The 20,929-nt window shown below is 45.4% G+C and overlaps 1 protein-coding gene across 1 annotated transcript in view; it reads right to left on the reverse strand.

Moving 5' to 3' along the window:
• Window positions 1-7,732: 7,732 nt before the first annotated feature.
• Window positions 7,733-20,929, reverse strand: part of LOC126035378 (uncharacterized) — a 197,971-nt gene continuing 184,774 nt past the window's right edge. Inside the window, exon 2 of the mRNA XM_049793917.1 lies at window positions 7,733-8,512. Within this exon, the coding sequence (XP_049649874.1) occupies window positions 7,770-8,450 (681 nt within the window). The 5' untranslated portion in view covers window positions 8,451-8,512 and the 3' untranslated portion in view covers window positions 7,733-7,769. The remainder of the gene's footprint in view (window positions 8,513-20,929) is intronic.

A 20,929-nucleotide genomic window follows, 5' to 3' on the forward strand; every position in this document is an offset into this window, starting at 1 on the left:
TTAATTTCCACTCTATTCAATTGGTCTCCACAGGGGAATTGGTACTCTTGACACTTCATACAATACTAATGTCTCCTTCAAGAACTACAATACCATTTCTGACCGTACCTTACACAGTTACAAAACACCCAACTCCAATGGTTGTGGTTACTGTCTTTTAAACACGGAATCCTGTTAAAATATTCCAGTGGTCTAGGGACTTCAGTCTCCACTTCACAACAAAAAGGTAAGTACTGAGGAGTTCCTGTTAATTTATATATATATATATATTAGCTCCGCTGGTTTGATGAGGTATCCGTTCTGTACGCCAATAAGTTCACCACCTGCAAATTATCTTCAGGGGATACCTGGAACCACTGGTATAAACTAGGTTTTACCGTTCTTCCAAAAGGATTCATTCATTCATGCAGTTCCTTTTTCTTCCTTATCACTAGTTTTAAGTCCTCTGAAGTCTTTGCTACTTCCCACTGATCTCTGGGTAAAGGTCCTTTAATTCGCGAGGCATGCGTCCATCCTCATTCTGCAGTCCGGACAGCAGTTTCTGTGGTAAGACAAGAAAGGGCCCCTCCCACCTAGGAGTGAGAGAGGATTCTTTCCAGGCTCTGATTAATACCATATCAACTGGCTTCACTGAATGTATGGATATATCCAGGGGTGACCTCTGTACCACCATTCCCTTCTTTCGCAATCGCTCTCTCCTTTTCATCAGTTGAACAATATTATGGCTGAATATCTACATATTTGAGTGGAAGCATTGATGTCATAATGATTTGAGGATACAAGTGAGGCAAGGTTTGTTGATACAGATTTTACACTCAAAGAATGACATTTCCTTCACATACACTGGTTTCATTGATTATATCTGGGGTTAGACTATAGAACCATGTTAAAGATTATATTAAATAAATAAATAAATATTTGGGCTTCTGGCTCCTGAATGTGGCATTACCAAACAGATAAGCTTTTAACCTGCAGAATTGCCCATATGATCCCTAAGCAATTGTAAATTTCTTTCTTTTGAACTATTTACACTATCTAGTTTTTTATTACTGGGGGAAAAAATAACAAACAGATATCTCACACAACATTCTCAACTTCATCTGATCAACACACCTGAGCAGAGTTCAATCCAGAAAATATACTGGAAGTTCTTGAAGACTGCCCTGATGACAAGCAGCAAAAGATTTTCATTCAGTCTCCTATGAGTGGGAATAAATGCATGTTTGTATACATTTATCTGTGCATTATCTTGAGACACGGAACCAAAGGAACCTTAGTAGATATAGTAGATATATGAATGTAGATAGGAATTGTTTAATAATTATCTAGCTTATAATGAAGTTAAAGAAGTTTCAGTAGAGGTAGACATGGCCCAAGGGGATGAGAAGTGATGTTTAACACTTGCATTGTTGAGGCTGACTGGGACAGGAGATAGTCCCTGATAAGAAGCAGCAGTGGCTCCAAGAACCAGCTAAGACCGACCTTGTGATTTGGACAAATGCCAAGGGACAACTGAGTCTGCGCAGGGACAGAAGGTTAAGAGTTCACCGTGAAGAAGACCTACAGCCTTCATCTTCACGACCACCAGACGACCACCATAAGGAGGCACTGCGCAAGTGCAGTTGAGAGGAGGCTATGGAAATGACTTCCTAGAGCTAATTTTAATATGAAGTGGGGATAGGTAATGCCTATGTATAGGCGTATTGCGAAACTCTATGTATATGTAACACTTGACTGTATAAATTTAAAGTGAACTGCCAAATCAGGCGCGCATGACTTTGGTGGGACTACCCCCCGTGCTGCCCAGCGCTGAATGAACATACCTACTTTACAATCTTACTGATTGTGGAGTCTGTTTTCCGCACGTCAGTGAATCGATCCAGTTTGCAGAGGTGAAAGCCATCCAGCTAGCGTTAGACATTGCTGAAAGAGAAAAGTGGCCAGTGCTCTATCTCCATACTGACTCGTGGATGGTGGCAAATGCCCTGTGGGGGTGGTTACAGCAATGGAAGCAGAGCAACTGGCAGCGCAGAGGTAAAACCATTTGGGCTGCCGCACTGTGGCAAGATATTGCGTCCCGGCTAGAGAATCTGGTTGTAAAAGTACATCATGTAGATGCTCATGTACCCAAGAGTCAGGCCACTGAACAACATCAAAACAACCAGCAGGCAGATCAGGCTGCCAAGATTGAAGTGTCTCAGGTGGATCTGGACTGGCAACATAAGGGTGAGCTATTTATAGCTCAGTGGGCCCATGATACCTCAGGCCATCAGGGAAGAGATGCAACATATAGATAGGCTCATGGTCAAGGGGTGGACTTGACCATGGACATTGTCCCGCAGGTTATCCATGAATGTGAAACCTGTGCTGCAATTAAGCAAGCCAAGCAGCTAAAACCCCTGTCATATGGAGGTTGATGGCTGAAATATAAACAGTGGGAGGCCTGGCAGATTGATTATATCACACTCCCACAAAGTCGCTGTCGTGGTTTCAGCCCGGCCGGTAACAAAGGACCACGCAGTCGCTCGCTCACTCCTCCGCCCCCCTCCGGTGGGATGGGGAGGAGACGGAGGAGAGGAAAAAAAGAAAAAAGAAACTGGAACCTCGAGGGTTGAGATAAAGGCAGTTTACTGGGACAAACACAAAGAGATTACAACAACAACAACGGCACTAATGAAAAAAAAAAGTATACAAAAAGAGTGATGCACAGTGCAACTGCTCACCACCCGGGACCCGACGCTCCGCCACTTCCCCCACCGAAAACAGATACCACCCCCCGGCCCGCTCCCCATTTATATACTGGGCAGGATGTCACATGGTATGGAATAGCTCCTTGGCTAGTTCAGGTCAGCTGCCCCGGCTATGCCCCCCACCTCCCAGGTTCCTGTAAAAATTAACTCTATCCCAGCTGAACCCAGGACATTATCCACCCCTTATTCTATACCATCTACATCATGCCCAGATCTTACATTTTTTTCCCAAGCAACCACTACAACTTTCCTTGTCTTATATATAAGTATATGGACTCCACCCCCTGATCTCGCACACACACACACGGGGTTCCTTTAGCCTATGGGCTATCCCTCTAATGTGTCCATCAATTTTGGGGCTCTATCTGTTGTAACAGTTCTTCAGGATAAGAGAGAGATGGTGTGAGATGTTGGGTTGTTGTACGCTGCCTCTGGAACTTGTGTCTAGTACATTTGGTGCAACTCATGCCCTTGGTCTGCAGGTCCAAGATGTTGATCTTGAGGAAATTGCTGGGTGCCAGTTCAAGTTCTATCGCTGTTGTACTTGGCTCAGATTCAAAAGTCCATCCTGTAGTCATTTGGATAATTCTCACAATAATACCTTTGATATGGCATATAGACACTATAGATACAATGACATGCATTGGCAGGTTATTTAGCAGTTAAATATCATACAGCCCAATTCACTGGCTATTCTCTCCCAAAATCAAATCTCCCTGAGGTACACATCGAACCTCCCCATCCTTCTGCATCACCCACCAGGTGTACCCAGGTCCTTGAGCAAAAACAACCCCTTGAATGGGTTTGCTTCTGCTTGAAGGAGGATGTGATGGGTTAACCCTGGCTGAACACCAGGTGCCCACCAAAGCCGTTCTATCACTCCCCCATCCTCAGCTGGATAGGGGAGAGAAAATATAACAAAAGGCTCGCGGGTCGAGATAAGGACAGGAGAGATCATTCACTATTACCGTCACGGGCAAAACAGACTCAGTTTGCAAAACATACTCAATTTATTACAAATCAACCAGAGCAAGGTAATGAGAAGTAAAATGAAATCTCAGAACACCTTCCCACCACCCCTCCGTTCTTCCCAGGCACAACTACCCTCCCGGATTTCACCACCAAGCCCCCCCAGCGGCACAGGGGGACAGGGATGGGGTTTATGGTCATCACACGTTATTTTCTGCCGCTTCACCTCCTCAGGATGAGGGCTGATCACACTCTTCCCCTGCTCCAGCATGGGGTCCCACCCACGGGAGACAGTCCTCCACGAACTCCTCCAACGTGGGCCATTCCCACGGGCTGCAGTTCTTCACGAACTGCTCCAGCATGGGTCCATTCCACGGTGTGCAGTCCTTCAGGAGCACACTGCTCCAGCGCGGGTCCCCCACGGGGTCACAAGTCCTGCCAGAAAGCCTGCTCCATGGGCTCCTCTCTCCACAGATCCGCAGGTCCTGCCAGGAGCCTGCTCCAGCGCGGGGTTCCCACGGGGTCACAGCCTCCTTTGGGAACCCACCTGCTCCGGCGTGGGGTCCTCCACGGGCTACAGGTGGATATCTGCTCCACCGTGGACCTCCCTGGACTGCAGGGGGACAGCCTGCCTCACCAGGGTCTTCACCACGGGCTGCAGGGGAATCTTCGCTCCGGCGCCTGGAGCATCTCCTCCCCCTCCTTCTTCACTGACCTTGGTGTCCGCAGGCTTGTTTCTCTTACATGTTCTCACTCCTCACTCCGGCGGCAGTTTCTCTCCGTCCCAACTTTTTTCCTTCTTAAAAATGTTATCACAGAGGCGTTACCACTATCACTGATTGGCTCGGCCTTGGCCGGCGGCGGGTCCGTCTCAGAGCCGGCTAATATGGGCTCGCTCTCTCTCGAACACAGGGGAAGCTTCCAGCAGTTTCTTACAGAAGCCACCCCTGTAACCCCCCCCCCCCCCCGCTACCAAAACCTTGCCAAACAAAACCAATACAGAGGACTAACTCAGACTGTCTTTCCTAACATACTCCTCATGCGCACTACAGGGACTTTATGCCCTTCTACAGTATGTGGAACTCTTGGTTGGGCGGGGCCAGCCAGATTGGCGGATCCTCTAGTATTAACTAACCAGGTGGCTTTTGTTAAATGTGTATCCCAATTCTTGAAAGTTCCACCCCCCATCGCTCTCAATGTAGTTTTCAGCAGTCCATTGTACCGTTCAATTTTTCCGGAGGCTGGTGCGTGATAAGGGATGTGATACACCCACTCAATGCCATGTTCTTTGGCCCAGGTGTCTACGAGGTTGTTTCGGAAGTGAGTCCCGTTGTCCGACTCGATTCTTTCTGGGGTGCCGTGTTGCCATAAAATTTTCTCTTCAAGGCCCAGGATAGTGTTCTGGGCAGTGGCATGGGACACAGGGTATGTTTCCAGCCACCCAGTGGTTGCTTCCACCATTGTAAGCACATGGCACTTGCCTTGGCGTGTTCGTGGGAGTGTGATATAGTCAATCTGCCAGGCCTCCCACTGTTTATATTTCAGCCATCGCCCTCCATGCGACAGGGGGTTTTGCCGCTTGGCTTGCTTAATTGCAGCACATGTTTCACATTCATGGATGACCTGTGCGATAGTGTCCATGGTCAAGTCCACCCCTCGATCTCGAGCCCATCTATATGTTGCATCTCTTCCCTGATGGCCTGAGGTATCGTGGGCCCACTGAGCCATAAATAGCTCACCCCTACGTTGCCAGTCCAGGTCCACCTGAGACACTTCAATCTTGGTGGCCTGATCTGCCTGGTGGTTGTTTTGATGTTCTTCAGTGGCTCGACTCTTGGGTATATGAGCATCTACGTGACGTACTTTTACCACTAGCTTCTCTATCCGAACAGCGATATCTTGCCACAGTGCGGCAGCCCAGATGGGTTTACCTCTGCGCTGCCAATTACCCTTCTTCCATTGCTGTAGCCACCCCCATAGGGCATTTGCCACCATCCATGAGTCAGTATAGAGATAGAGCACTGGCCACTCTTCTCTTTCAGCAATGTCTAATGCTAGCTGGATGGCTTTCACCTCTGCAAACTGACTCGATTCACCTACTCCTTCAGCAGTTTCTGCGACTAGTCGTGTAGGACTCCATACAGCAGCCTTCCACCTTCGATGTTTTCCCACAATGCGACAGGACCCATCAGTGAACAGGGCATATTGCCTCTCATTTTCTGGCAGTTTATAATACAGCGGGGCCTCTTCAGCCCGTGTCACCTCTTTCTCTGGCGACATTCCAAAATCTTTGCCTTCTGGCCAGTCCGTGATCACTTCTAACATTCCTGGGCGACTGGGGTTTCCTATGCGAGCTCGCTGTGTGATCAGTGCGATCCACTTACTCCACATGGCGTCAGTCGCGTGGTGCGTAGAGGAAACTTTCCCTTTGAACATCCAGCCCAGCACTGGCAGTCGAGGTGCTAAGAAGAGCTGTGTTTCAGTACCAACCACTTCTGAGGCGGCTCGAACTCCTTCATATGCTGCCAAGATCTCTTTTTCAGTTGGGGTATAGCGAGCCTCGGATCCTCGATATCCCCGACTCCAAAACCCCAGAGGTCGTCCACGGGTCTCCCCAGGTGCTTTCTGCCAGAGGCTCCAGGTAGGGCCATTCTCCCCAGCTGCAGTGTAGAGCATATTTTTAATATCTTGTCCTGTCCGGACTGGCCCAAGAGCTACTGCGTGAACAATCTCCTGCTTAATCTGTTCAAAGGCTTGTCGTTGCTCAGGCCCCCATTTAAAATCGTTCTTCTTCCGAGTAACTTGGTAGAGAGGGCTTACAATTTGACTGTAATTTGGAATATGCATTCTCCAAAAACCCACAACACCTAAGAAAGCCTGTGTTTCCTTTTTATTAGTCGGTGAGGACATAGCTGCTATTTTGTTGATGACGTCCACAGGGATCTGACGACGCCCATCTTGCCATTTTACTCCTAAGAACTGGATCTCCTGCGCAGGTCCCTTGACCTTACTTTCTTTTATGGCAAAACCAGCCTTCAAAAGGATTTGGATTATTTTCTTCCCTTTCTCAAAAACTTCTTCTGCCGTGTTGCCCCATACGATGATGTCATCAATATATTGCAGGTGCTCTGGAGCTTCACCTTTTTCTAGTGCAGCCTGGATCAGCCCATGACAAATGGTGGGGCTGTGTTTCCACCCCTGGGGCAGTCGATTCCAGGTGTACTGGACGCCCCTCCAAGTGAAAGCAAACTGAGGCCTGCACTCCGCTGCCAAAGGAATGGAGAAAAATGCATTAGCAATGTCAATTGTGGCATACCACTTAGCTGCCTTTGATTCCAGTTCATATTGAAGCTCTAACATATCTGGCACAGCAGCGCTCAGCGGTGGCGTGACTTCATTCAGCCCACGATAATCTACTGTTAGTCGCCATTCCCCATTGGATTTCTGCACGGGCCATATGGGACTATTAAAGGGTGAGTGAGTCTTGCTGATCACTCCTTGGCTCTCCAGTTGGCAAAGCAGCTTATGGATTGGGATCAGGGAGTCTCGGTTGGTGCGATATTGTCGCCGGTGCACCGTCGTGGTAGCAATTGGCACCTGTTGTTCTTCAACCTTCAGCAACCCCACAACCGAAGGGTCTTGGGAGAGACCCGGCAGGGTAGACAGCTGTTCAATCTCCTCCGTCTCCAATGCAGCTATACCAAAGGCCCAACGGTACCCTTTTGGGTCCTTGAAATACCCCCTCCTGAGATAATCTATACCAAGGATGCACGGGGCCTCTGGGCCAGTCGCAATGGGGTGTTTATGCCACTCATTCCCGGTTAGACTCATTTCAGCTTCCAATACGGTTAGCTCTTGGGATCCCCCTGTCACACCAGAGATACAGATGGGTTCTGCCCCTTTATAACTTGATGGCATTAGGGTATATTGTGCACCAGTGTCTACTAGAGCCTTATATTCCTGTGGGTCTGATGTGCCAGGCCATCGAATCTACACTGTCCAGTAGACTCGGTTGTCCCTCTCCTCCACCTGGCTGGAGGCAGGGCCCCTCTAATCCTGGTTAGAATATCCATTACTCACTTTCTGCACACGTGAATCAGAAGTCCCTTTCAGGGGATCAGAGATGAGATCAGCCCATCTACTGCGTCTGGGGGACTGCTCACGGGAAACTGGAGCAGCAGTTTTCCAAGAAGAATTCTCTTTTCTGGTTGCTTTTTCTCGCAACTCCTGTACCCGTGCATCCAAGACTGAAGTGGGTTTTCCATCCCACTTCCTCATGTCCTCTCCATGGTCACGCAGGTAAAACCACAGGTTAGCCCGTCGAGTGTACTTTCTCTCTCCTCTCTCTTGGGCAGAGGAACGCTTACTCCCAATAACTGCGATGCGGGCCTGTACAGGTGAGGAGGAGGACAGATCCACTTTGAATTGCTGGAACTCTCGGGACAACTCCTCCACAGCTGAGACACAGGCCCGTAGGGAGGAAGAGAGACTCCCTTCGTATTGCCGGAGTTGGACAGCCAATTCATCCACCGTTTGTCCATAGCCTTCTCTCCAGGACGTTACTGCCAATGAGTTGGCATAGGTTGGTGGTGCACTTCGTAGAAACTTCCGCCACATGGGTTGTGTGCATTGGACTTCATCTGGATCTGTGGGTGACTGCGCATTTTCTGGATCATTGTAAATCACCTCCAGCATGGCTAATTCTCTCAGGTACTGGATACCTCTCTCCATGGTGGTCCACTTGCCTTGGTGACATGTAACTTCATCCCTGAAGGGGTATCTTTCCTTTACACCTAACAGAAGTCGCCTCCAGAGGCTGAGGACTTGTGTTTTTCTCCCAATCGCCTTGTCGATGCCCCCTTCCCTAGACAGAGATCCCAACTGCTTGGCTTCCTTACCCTCTAATTCCACACTACTAGCCCCGCTATCCCAGCATCGGAGCAGCCAGGTAACAATGTGCTCACCTGGGTGGCGGCTAAAATCTTTTCGCATGTCACGCAACTCACTCATGGATAGAGATCGGGTAATTATTTCAGGTTCTGCCTCTTCCTCCTGTTCTCGCGATGACCCTGGTTCATCTTCATCTCTCACTAAGCGAACTGATTTCTTTGTGTGTTTCTTTTTTCTGTACAGGGGCGACTGATACCGGCACAGGCTGGTTCTCTGGTTTAGCTGCAGTGTCTGTCACCGGGGTAGGGGTAGTCACGGTACCTGTTGTCGTGGTAGGGACAGCCACGGTGCTTGTTGTCGGGGTAGGGGCAGCCACGGTGTCTGTTGTCAGGGTTTGGGTAGCCACGGTGCATGTTGTCCTGTTTTCCATCTTTTCCCCCTTTTCCCCCCGAGGGTGCTGCATAATATCAAGCAGTGTTTGGTAGATACTGGCCAGGGCCCAGCACAGTGAGGCGAGTTGTACGTCTTTGGAATAGCCACAGCATTTTTCTTTCAAATATTCTGTCACTTCATAAGGGTTCTGTAGTTGTTCGGGAGTGAACTTCCAAGTCACTGGCGGTGAGAAGTTCTCTAGATACTTGCCCATATGCTCCCACATGCCGTGCCACCCATGAGTATCCAGCTTTGGGGGAGATCTCTGAGTGGTCCTCTTAAAGAGCCTTTTTGTAGCCCTAAAGAAGACCTGAAACATATTCAGGAGGCATAGCACTAACAGCACACTGGCTTGCGCATCCCAAGGATATTCAAAATTCTCAAAAGCTGTTGTAATTAGTCGGAAGGAGAAAAGGGAGGTGAACGGACGGGGGGAGGTATCCCCCCCTAATTTCCCCATGGATTGGGTGTAATTACCAATAAAATCCGACAGAAGGCGCCCAAAGTATGGAAATATTATCACTGCCTCATACAGATACCAGCTTAACCTCATGACCAGTGATGTAATCATTTCACAAGTCAACATTGCCCAGTACAGCAAAATGATAATCCCAATCACTCTCCCAGAGATGAGATACACAACTACAGGCAATACATAGAGCATATAAGAGCTTACAAAACGCCACCATGTAAACAAATGAAACAACATTGTGACTAACATCTATTTCTCTAAGAAATGCGTTTGGCAAATTTGTTTCAACACGCTCTGGCCAGATCTGTCGTTATCTCAACCCTTCTGCCCCACGTTGGGCGCCAAAAAGGACTGTCGTGGTTTCAGCCCGGCCGGTAACAAAGGACCACGCAGCCGCTCGCTCACTCCTCCGCCCCCCTCCGGTGGGATGGGGAGGAGACGGAGGAGGGGAAAAAAATAAAAAAGAAACTGGAACCTCGAGGGTTGAGATAAAGGCAGTTTACTGGGACAAACACAAAGAGATTACAACAACAACAATGGCACTAATGAAAAAAAAAGTATACAAAAAGAGTGATGCACAGTGCAACTGCTCACCACCCGGGACCCGACGCTCCGCCACTTCCCCCACCGAAAACAGAGACCACCCCCCGGCCCGCTCCCCATTTATATACTGGGCAGGATGTCACATGGTATGGAATAGCTCCTTGGCTAGTTCAGGTCAGCTGCCCCGGCTATGCCCCCCACTTCCCAGGTTCCTGTAAAAATTAACTCTATCCCAGCTGAACCCAGGACAGTTGCCAAGGCAAGTGCCATGTGCTTACAATGGTGAAAACAACCACTGTGTGGCTGGAAACATATCCTGTGCTGTTGCGAAATTCCATGCAGGAACGAACGACAGGACACCAATATGATGATCAAAGTCGCCAGTTTATTGAGCCTAGCTCATCATTCTTATACAATTCTCTAAGTTCCTAAGAAGCTTTGATTGGCTGTTGCATGCAAGCATTTAGTGTCCACGCGCACAAGCATAAAATATGATTGGTTATATCAACACTGTACACGCGCATAAACATAAGATGTAATTGGTTATACTAACTCTGTACACGTGCATAAACATAGGACATAATTGGTTATCTCAACTAAAACATGCGAAACTTGTCTCAGTCTAATTGGTCAAGATAAACTGCCGAATTGAGGTTGTTTGTGCCAAGTTCCCTTTATCGTGGAATGCGCACCTGTGTTTTCCTAATTGGGATCTTTCTTTTTCTGTCTTCTTGTTTATTCTGCTCAAGGCCTTCTAAAGGTGTCTAGAATGCTCCTGTGACCGTGAGCTACTTTCAGGCCCAGTCACTAAGTTCCATATAATTGACTCCTACACTGTGCCCCTTTTTTGGTTTTCGTCAATTAACATAGCCTACTTGATCTATCAATTAATTTTTAAACACATTGCAACATACAAGGATGGACCATCTGTACATTCTTGTGCCGTCTTGCTCCGCAAACTCAGCCCAGCAATCGGTAGGTGTCAGCTTTACATGGGCGTCCCCACAGAGGCAACGATGGCCTTGCCATACACCAGCCCGATGCTCTTTATAAAATCGCAGTATTTATACATTTGCAGAGGAACGGGTTGCAGCACACGTGGCCAGCGGTGCCAAAATCCGCCTCAGTTGCAACCTATGATGCATGCGCTCGCTGGCCAGGCGTGCTGCACAAGCCATAGCCACCCTGTATATTGGTTCATGGGCTTTGTGATGCGGTTGCAATGCACAGAGAATCTTGACCTGTTATGTTAGCCAAGGTGAGCTATACGTTAGTTTTTGGCTGAGGTGGTATTCATATTGCCGCACCATCTAGGATGTTCCAGATGATGTTGGTCGTACAAATTGAGCGGGAGTCCATTGTGGGCCTGTATCTATGGAAACACAATCATAATCTTGCCCCCAGGTTATTAATGGAAATGGACCTTACCATTGCCCTGTTTCTAGATTCTTAACTAAAACCATGACCTTACCCCTAATTTTGGCTTTAGCTAACTTTTCTTGTGGAGAGAGATTCCCTGCTCCCCTTTTTGTGTTTTGTCAATTAACACCTGCTGTATTGCCCTTTGCAAAGATCTATGAACACAATTAATTAAACACAGTAAAAGCAACATTAGACCTAATAAAATACATAAGAATAAAAGACTGTTCAGGTAATGCCAATGACACACCAAAAGAGGTTTGATTAATAGCTTTAGCTAGTGACACCCAAACATTCTTACTGTCCCACAGCGTTAAACGATGTGGATCAATCACTGGTGTCACTGTCATGCTGCTTACTACAGTCAGTGTGTTCCATATCAATCTCAGCAGAAGGTTTCGTCCATTTAATTGGAATCCAATTTGGTCCATTTTCTGTAATGACACAAGCATAACCTCGGCCCCACGTTATTATCAATGCTTCTTTGGTATCAGCGTTATCTATTTGCTTTTCAATAGCATCTCGCAGATGATCAATAATGGACATATAAGGTTCCGTGTTACCCAGCCTTATACTTGTAAATGATTGTTCTGGCTTTCCAGCTTCAGGCAAGGTTACCATTGCCTTCAGAGCTAAGGAAGCTGATTCTTGTAATGCTTCCACCGGTAGCCTTGCTTGCCTATTAACATCTGCAAAGTCACCAGTCCCCATCATTTGTGCAGCAGTGATCATATACTATGGATCTCCTTCTGGGCAGTCGAAATTTCTTAGTGCCGCTAAATCACATAATTCTGCCCATTTCACCTTCCATAATAGACGCTGAGTCAGGGTTAAAATCATTGTAGCCAATTGTGTACAGTCAAAGCCCGTTAAAATTTGACCAGAAAATATATTCTCCAATAACACCTGACTAAACAGAGCAGACAGTCCATTAGCCATTACTGTTTTCCATACTTCTTTTATTAAATCCCAATTGAAAGGTTGCCACACATTTGGGGCATTCTGCCTGACTGTAACTGGAAAAGCCACAGGATTAAGACCTTCGGTTAACATTTTATCATCTATGTCCTTCCATCGCTTTTTTATAGCTTCTCCTGGGGATGTATCTGCCTCATAGGGAGGTGCAGAGGGGATAGGTCTCTGCTCGAGAGGCAGGTTACTTAAAGGTTGATCGTTGCCTCCATTAATGATATCTCCCTCAGTGTTTTATTCCTCATCACTGTCCGAATTATTTACCACCTCGCCACACACGCTTTTCTTTTTTTCCGGGGTATCTTCAATTGAAATTTTTGCAGCGGCTGTAAGTCTGTATTTGTAATACCACAATGAGGTCGAATCCACTGTAGGTCTCCGTTTAAACCCTTCTCCCTCTTTGGGCATTATTTCCCCTTTTTGTACACACAGGTCAACCAATTCCTGCATTTTATCCTTGGGGGATTTCTCTTCCACCTTACCCACTACTTTAGCAAAAGAGTCCATACTCTTTACGATCGCATTTGCTGCTTTTTCATATGCTTTTTTTGTCAACGGTTGCCTACATTTACCCCCATCTCTTTTTCGCATTTCCTCCAGCAATTCTAACATTTTCTCTTTTTGCTCTAGTATTATAGTAGCCAAATCCTCATTTGCATTATTTGAATCAGGGTATATGTGAGATATAATTTGTTCATGTTGAACGGTGGTATCTGGGGGCTGTTTTCTCGTAGGTGGATTTTTACTCGCTTCCTGATTCTGTAGGGTTTCCTTTAAGCGTATGGTTAGGGAGGCTTGGGATCTGTCACATAGCTGATTAATATCGGCAGTCCCAGGGAGTGGAGCAGAAGTCAAGGGCACAGGAGCAGGCAGACAAGCTCAAAAAAATCTCTCTCACTGCATTATGTTTTTCTCCTCGCTTTTCCCCTTTGCTTGCGGATGGAGAGTGAGCAGCAAAAGCAGCCACAGCTGCTTTACGATCTGCTTTCATTTCTTGCAGAGTTGTCTTAATCAATTTCCATAAAGTTGCAAGACCTTTAACTTCTTTAGACCCGTCACTAATTTCATCCCATAGGGAGGTTCCGATAGCTTCCCAGGTACTAAGCTCAAAAGCTGTACCCACACTAATCAAAAGGTTTCTGTCCTTGCTCCATTGTAGAAGCCGCTTTAAACAAGCTTTATCATATTTTTTGCCTCTCTCTGAGAGAATATGTTGGAGGAGCTTAACTACCGCTTCTTCTTCTTTGGAAAGCGCACACCCCATCTCCTTCCCCGACCGCTCACCTCCTTTACGGGCGACTCCTTTTTAATATCCATCTCTGTTTATTCAACCAGCCTCATAAATATCTTTACGGCTGCCTTTTCCTTCACAGATGCTGCGATACCCAATGCCGCCTTTTATCACATAAGCTTACGATTCTTGCCTCTCTCGAGCAGCCCAGTGCTTTCTTCTAAGCCCACTGGCATCCGCGGCAATCTCCTCTGCCTTTTCAGTCGTTAGCGTTCCCCTCTTGTTCCTTACCGGATCACGTCGAGGTCGCCATATGTTGCAAAATTCCATGTGGGGACGGACGACAGGACACCAATATGATGATCAAACTCGTCAGTTTATTGAGCCTAGCTCATCATTCTTATACAATTCTCTAAGTTCCTAAGAAGCTCTGATTGGCTGCTGCATGCAAGCATTTAGTGTCCACATGCACAAGCATAAAATATGATTAGTTATATCGACACTGTACACGCGTATAAACATAAGATATAATTGGTTATATCAACTAAAACATGCGAAACTTGTCTAAGTCTAATTGGTGAAGATAAACTGCCGAATTGAGGTTGTTTGTGCCAAGTTCCCTTTATCGTGGAATGTGCACCTGTGTTTTTCTAATTGGGATCTTTCTTTTTCTGTCTTCTTGTTTATTCTGTTCAAGGCCTTCTAAAGGCGTCTGGAATGCTCCTGTGACCGTGAGCTACTTTCAGGCCCAGTCACTAAGTTCCATATAATTGACCCCTACACTGGGACAACACAAAAAGAGAAGTTACAACAACAATGGTACTAATGAAAGAGTATACAAAATGAGTGATGCACAGTGCAACTGCTCACCACCCGGAACCCGTCGCTCCGCCACTTCCCTCACCAAAAGCCGAGAGAGCTCCCCACAGCCTGCTCCCCATTTATATACTGAGCATGATGTCACATGGTATGGAATAGCTCCATGGCTAGTTCAGGTCATCTGTCCTGGCTGTGCCCCCTCCCAGGTTCCTGTGAAAATTAACTCTATCCAAGCTGAACCCAGGACACCTGGAATGTATGTCATTACATCTATAGTGGCAAAATACCATATCAAGGGTTGTCCCAGTAAATTGTCCTTATCTCAACCCTCGAGGTTCCGGTGGGTTTTTTCCTTTTCTTTCCTCCGTCTCCTCCCTATCCCACCGGAGGGGGGCGGGAGGAGTGAGCGAGTGGCTGCGTGGTCCTTTGTTACCGGCTGGGCTGAAACCACGACAGCAGGTTATTTAGCAGTTAACATCATACAGCCTAATTCACTGGCTATTCTCTCCCAAAATCAAATCTCCCTGAGGTACACATCGAACTTCCCCATCCTTCTACAGCACCCACCAACTGCACCCAGATCCTTGAGCAAAAGCAATCTCACAGATGGGTTTATCTCTACTTGAGGCAGGACTAACCCACACTGTCTTCCCTAACATACTCTTCCTGCGCACTGTTATAGACACTCGTGACAAATTGGAGGAGCCAATTTGTATTAAATAAAAAGATTGAATTTATTAGCAAGCGATAAGAGAGCAAAACAGCGCTGGGCAGCCGGGGAGACAGTGTTCCGCCAAAAGCTCGCAACTTTCTGTTATAGTTACATTCCTTTTATACAGTTCATGCACCCCTTTCTTGCAAATCTCTGCCTTGTGTTGCTTCTTCTGTTTTCACTTGTGTAGGTTTGTTATTGGGTGGATTTGGTTAATCTTCTCAAGGGGGAGTGGTTTTTTGAGGTAGAATGTCTTTTGATGTGGAGAAGTGTAGTCGTGGTACAGTTAATCCCTTATCTGGTAAATTATAGCTGTTGTTTTTCCTTCCTTATCTAGTAAGTTATAGTTGTTGTCTTTTCCCTCCTTATCTAGTAAGTGATAGCCGTTGTCCTTTTCTCGGTGACTTTTACGCAACATTTAAGCAAGCCTTGCTATTTACACAAATGTGTGTCTTCCCCCTTCCCGATTGGTATGTAAGTTTTATTGTCTTCTTTTAATTCAACACGAATTACACAATGTCAGGGAACAATTTGGTTCCCTGTCGATTACAGTCCCCCATTTTCTTTTTGGTACTAGCATTAATTCGTGTTTCCAATCTAATAAGAGTCTTTTTAATTGGAGACATTTCTGATTCTGATTCAATTTCTTCTACTTTATCTAAATTATCATATTGTTGTTTTAATATTATTAACAGAAATTATTTTATTCTGCTTTGAACAAGGGCTATAACTTTATCTAAAATACATGGACTAAAGGTTAAGGTTAGTAGTAAGAGTATTAGGGGTAATTGTGGAATCTTCCCATCTTGACAGAGTTTATTTGTATGGTTGATGGAGATTTTTCTTTTGTACTGAGTTCATTTATACCAACACTAAGAATTTTACATTTCTAAGGCTTAAAATTACATAAAGTAAAGACATTAGAGCTTGATTTTAATGTCTAGGGAATAGTGGTGGTATCCATGGACCATTGTGGGTATTATTTTCCCAACTTAATATATCATCGTAAGGTGTCTCTTTTATACCCCAAGATTCTTGCCTTTTTATGTCTTTAATTTTTAAATCCTTTAGGTCATTGTGGAGCAAGGTTGGGTCAGTGGGAAATGTTAGGGTGTTTTCAACTTGGTAGCGCTTACTATATGGGTTTATAGCTTTATATTTAAGGCAGCTCGTCATCAACAGTCCCCACAGCAGTACATTTCTGCCTTTTCCGTCTACTCAGTTGCTTCGAGCAATGGGGTGTACCATCTTCTCAGCAGCAAATGTATTCTTCAGGGGAGCACTTGTTAGGCTGCTTGGCCTGTCTTATTTTGTAAGCACTCCAATTTTTATCTTCTCACCTCTCACAAGTAGCAACTCACTCTCACGACCGTTTTTCTACAATTTATGTCAGTTATTATTGTTACGTTAGGGCAAGGTTGGTTGAATGATAACAATATCATTTGGGATGTATTCCTTTTACAAATATTTCCCACCACTCAGTGGAATCCTTTTCAATTTTCTTACCAAAACCCCTAGGCATAAGGCCTTGTCAGTTAATTGTCTTTCCCGATCGTGACACTCCTGGCAAACCCCTCTGGGGGAATACCCGTAATGGTAATGGCTCCACCACTTTCTCTGACACACTATACACTTATAACATACAAATGGATAGCAATTACAATCTAGATTTACACAGTTGATGGTCACAGGTTTACTCATCGGTTCTTTCTCTTCAAAGTAACCTTCAAGTCCTCCGAGTTCTTAGCTACTTCCCAATGAGAAGTGTGGATCGGTCCCTCAACCCGAGTAGCATGGGTCCATCCCTTTTTCGTTGTCCGGATGGCTGTATCTGTAGTCAAAAGAACAACAAATGGACCTTCCCGGCGCGGGTTAAGAGATGTTTCTTTCTATGTTTTTATCAGCATGTGGTCCCTAGGCTCAATTTTATGAATAGGAAATCCCAAGGGGAGTGTTTGCTCTATTATTCCTTTCTGGTGGTTGTCTCTCATGACCTTTTTTAAGGTAGTTATGTAGGTATGGATAGATGTATCTTCAACCTTGGGGTGTTGGATTGGTAACAAATTTGTTTTAACAAGCTCTGGTCAGGTTTGTCGTTATCTCAACCCTTCGCGTTCCACGTTGTGTGTCAAAATGGACTGATGTGGTTTAACCCCAGCCAGCAACTAAGCACCATGCAGCTGCTCACTCCCTCCCCCCCATCCAGTGGGATGGGGGAGAAAATGGGGAAAAAGAAGTAAAACTCGTGGGTTGAGATAAGAATGGCTTAATAGAACAGAAAAGAAGTAACTAATAATGATAATGATAACACTAATAAAATGACAACAGTAGTAATAAAAGGATTGGGATGTACAAATGATGCGTAGGGTAATTGTTCACGACCCGCTGACCAACACCCAGCTAGTCCCCAAGCGGCGATTCCCCCCCACACTTCCTAGTTCCTATACTAGATGGGACGTCCCATGGCGCGGAACACCCCGTCGGCCAGTTCGGGCTACCTGCCCCAGCCGAGTGCCACGCCAAGCCCCCGCACCCCTCCAGCCCTTTCGCTGGCAGGGCATGAGAAGCTGAAAAATACCCGACTACAGTCAAAACACCACCAAGCAACAACTGAAAACATCAGCGCCATCAACATTCTTCGCATACTGAACTCAAAACACAGCACTGTATCAGCTACTAGGAAGACAGTTAACTCTATCCCAGCTGAAACCAGGACACTTCGGTAATTCAGTGAAATCAACTTGTATTTTCTCAAAAGGTCTATAAGTTGTTTTTCTTGTGGCTGCTTGTCGATTGATTTTTAAAATATTATGAATGTTATTAGGGTTCAGTATATCTTTGCATATTAGCATTTTATATGTCATATTCTATAAGTAACTCTTCAATAGACACTGTTTCACATTCATTATTGACAAGTTAAGCAGCTTTGTGTATATTTAAATTTTCATTTGTTTTTTTTTAAGTTAATAAATTTAATGAAATATTTTCAAAATATGTACAACAACAACTACCAAAGTAGTTAACATTTGAAAAAGATGCTGTTATAAATACCTGTGAGACAACCTATAACAGCCATATGAATTGGTTTTCACCCTAATCACTTACAGTCCTTTTCCAAATCAAGTAAGAAGCAAGTAAATAGTTTGAAATAGTTATATATTTTTAATAACTTGAAATGAGTATTACTTTTCAGATAGCTAGTAAAGTCTTTGAATTTTGTTTATAAACACAATTAAGTATTAACACAAGACTGTATAGTGTTTATATTCTTATTAACTTGTCAACAAGAATAGTTACTGGTAACCTTAAATATTCAGAGGTAAAACACAATTTTTTGTTACAGAGGCTTTACAACAGAGCAACATATTTTACCCTTAGGACCATTATATAGGAACACAAAGAAAATTACTATGTTAATTTTGGTGACTTGAGTCCTCAAGGCTGCTTCCTGGGCCTCTTTATCTGACAAATTATTCTCTCTGATTCGGTATTCTAATCTTTTTTGATGTCTTCTCATATGTACCACTGCTATCTCCTTTGGTTTTCTTAATGCTCTTAAAATTTTTGTTTTTAATTCCTGATGTATAAGATTCTTCCTTTGAGTATTAATTAAACCTTTTTTTTTTCAAATTTTTTCAAAAGTGTGAACTACTCCAGATGTATTTTTGTAATCTGTAAATATAGTCCTCCTTTTTTTTTTTTTTTTTTTGTTTTAGATCTGTGAGGCTTAATACAGGTGCTTGTATTAATGCCCTTCTTATTTCCTCTAATTTCTGATCATCTTCTGTAGACCATTTAAGTTGGTTATTAGTTAATTTCACATTTTCACTGTAGCTTTCAAGCCATGGTCTACAATATCTTAGTAATCCCAATATTTGTAGAATTTCCGTTTTAGTTTGTGGGGGTTTAACAATTTAATAGTGGTTTCTCGGGTTCCTTCTTCAGTTTCTCCTGCTATTAATAGATCGTTCACATATTGTAATAACATTACTTCTCTGGGTAGAAATGAAATCTTGTAAAATTTTCTCTAAAGTTTGTCCAAATAGATTTGGTGACTCTGTGAACCCTTGTGGTAGCACAGTCCATCTTAATTGTTTTCATCGATAGCGATACAGCAGTCGCACAGAAAGCCCCACTCTCTTTGGCTGTTTACAGAGTTGACTTCAATTATAGCCCCGCGGCGCGAGGAGAGGCGGCGGCCGCTGCTGAGGGGGCGCTGCTCCCGCCGCTGCCGCCGCTGCTGCTGCTGCAGCTGCAACAAAGGACCTTGTCCGCTGCCGTTGCAGCGCCGGCTCCACCGCGACCGCACGGAGCCGGACTCCTCTTTTTGATTTTGAACGCTCAAGTTCAATTTTAAAATCAAATCCTCTCTTAACAAACCGTATTCCGCCCCAGGGAGCAAGAGCAAATCACCAAGGACCTCAAAAGGTTTCCCTTTTGCACCCACAATATTCACGGTGTTCCCAGCAAGGGTGTAACTGGAGGGCAGCCCCTGAACGGTGGATCCCTCAGCCCCTGCATCCACCAAAAACTCCACTCCCTCCCTCTGGGGACTCAACCTCAATTCCACTCGGGGCTCCGTAGATGTTCCAGTCCCCAATAAGCAGAGCCCCTGACTCCCCCATTCACTTCCAAACATCTGTTCATCCTACTGTTTCCTTCCACAACTCTGCTTCAAGTGCCCTCTCTTCTCACAACAATAGCACTCAACTCCTGCTTCTCTACTTTCCGGTCCAATTGGCTCTCCTCATCTCCACGTACATACACCCCCCTGAGTCTCTCTCAACAACTCGTCCAACCCTCTGTCCTGCCAGTCTTCTAACTTCTCTAATTTCTTTCTTATGTCCACTTACAATCCAGCCACAAACTGTGTCCTCAGCAGGGCTTGACCCACGGCTGCACCAGGGCCAACTCCAGAACACAACTGCAAACCTCTCTCCAATCTTTCTAACGAGTCAGTCAGAGCTTCATCTCTCCTCTGACACTCACCAAAGGCTCTATTTACATCCTGACCTCCGGGAACTGTTTCCCACACTCCCCAAATCACCATGTCTTTCAAATCACTCACACTCTGTCTATCTCCGGCAACCTGATAGTTCCAACTTGGTCTCTGTAGGGGCCATTTCACATCTCCCTGGGGCCTCTGTTGATGTCTTTGGTCCCAGTGTCTCATCCCTGACCTCCTAATCATATCCCTTTCTTCAGATGTGAAGAGTATTCTTAAGATAGCCTGAATTTCATCCTAGGTGTAAACACTAGGGTTTAAAAATTGATCTAGTCTTTCGGAGACCCTTAGAGGGTCCTCGAGTAAACTTCCCATTTTCTTCTTAAATGCTCGGACGTCCGCAGAATTTATGGGTACCGATACAAATCCCACTCCACCCTGATTTCCCCCCATGGCAACTTCTCTTAAGGGCAATAAATGTGTGTGGTGGGTTATTTCCGAAATGAGTCCCATTGTCTGATTCAATTCTTTCTGGGGTACCGTGTTGCCATAAAATTTGCCTTTCGAGGCCTAAGATGGTGTTTCGGGCAGTGGCATGGTTTACAGGATATGTTTCTAGCCAACCAGTAGTTGCTTCCACCATGGTGAGTACGTAGCACTTGCCTTGGCGTGTTCGTGGCAGTGGTCCAATGTAGTCAATTTGCCAGGCCTCGCCATATTGAAAACCCAACCACCGCCCTCTGTTCCAGGGAGACTTTACTCTGGTGGCTCTTTT

This window comes from Accipiter gentilis, chromosome W (assembly GCF_929443795.1).
Source record: "Accipiter gentilis chromosome W, bAccGen1.1, whole genome shotgun sequence".
In the NCBI taxonomy this organism is placed as follows: Eukaryota; Metazoa; Chordata; class Aves; order Accipitriformes; family Accipitridae; genus Astur; species Astur gentilis.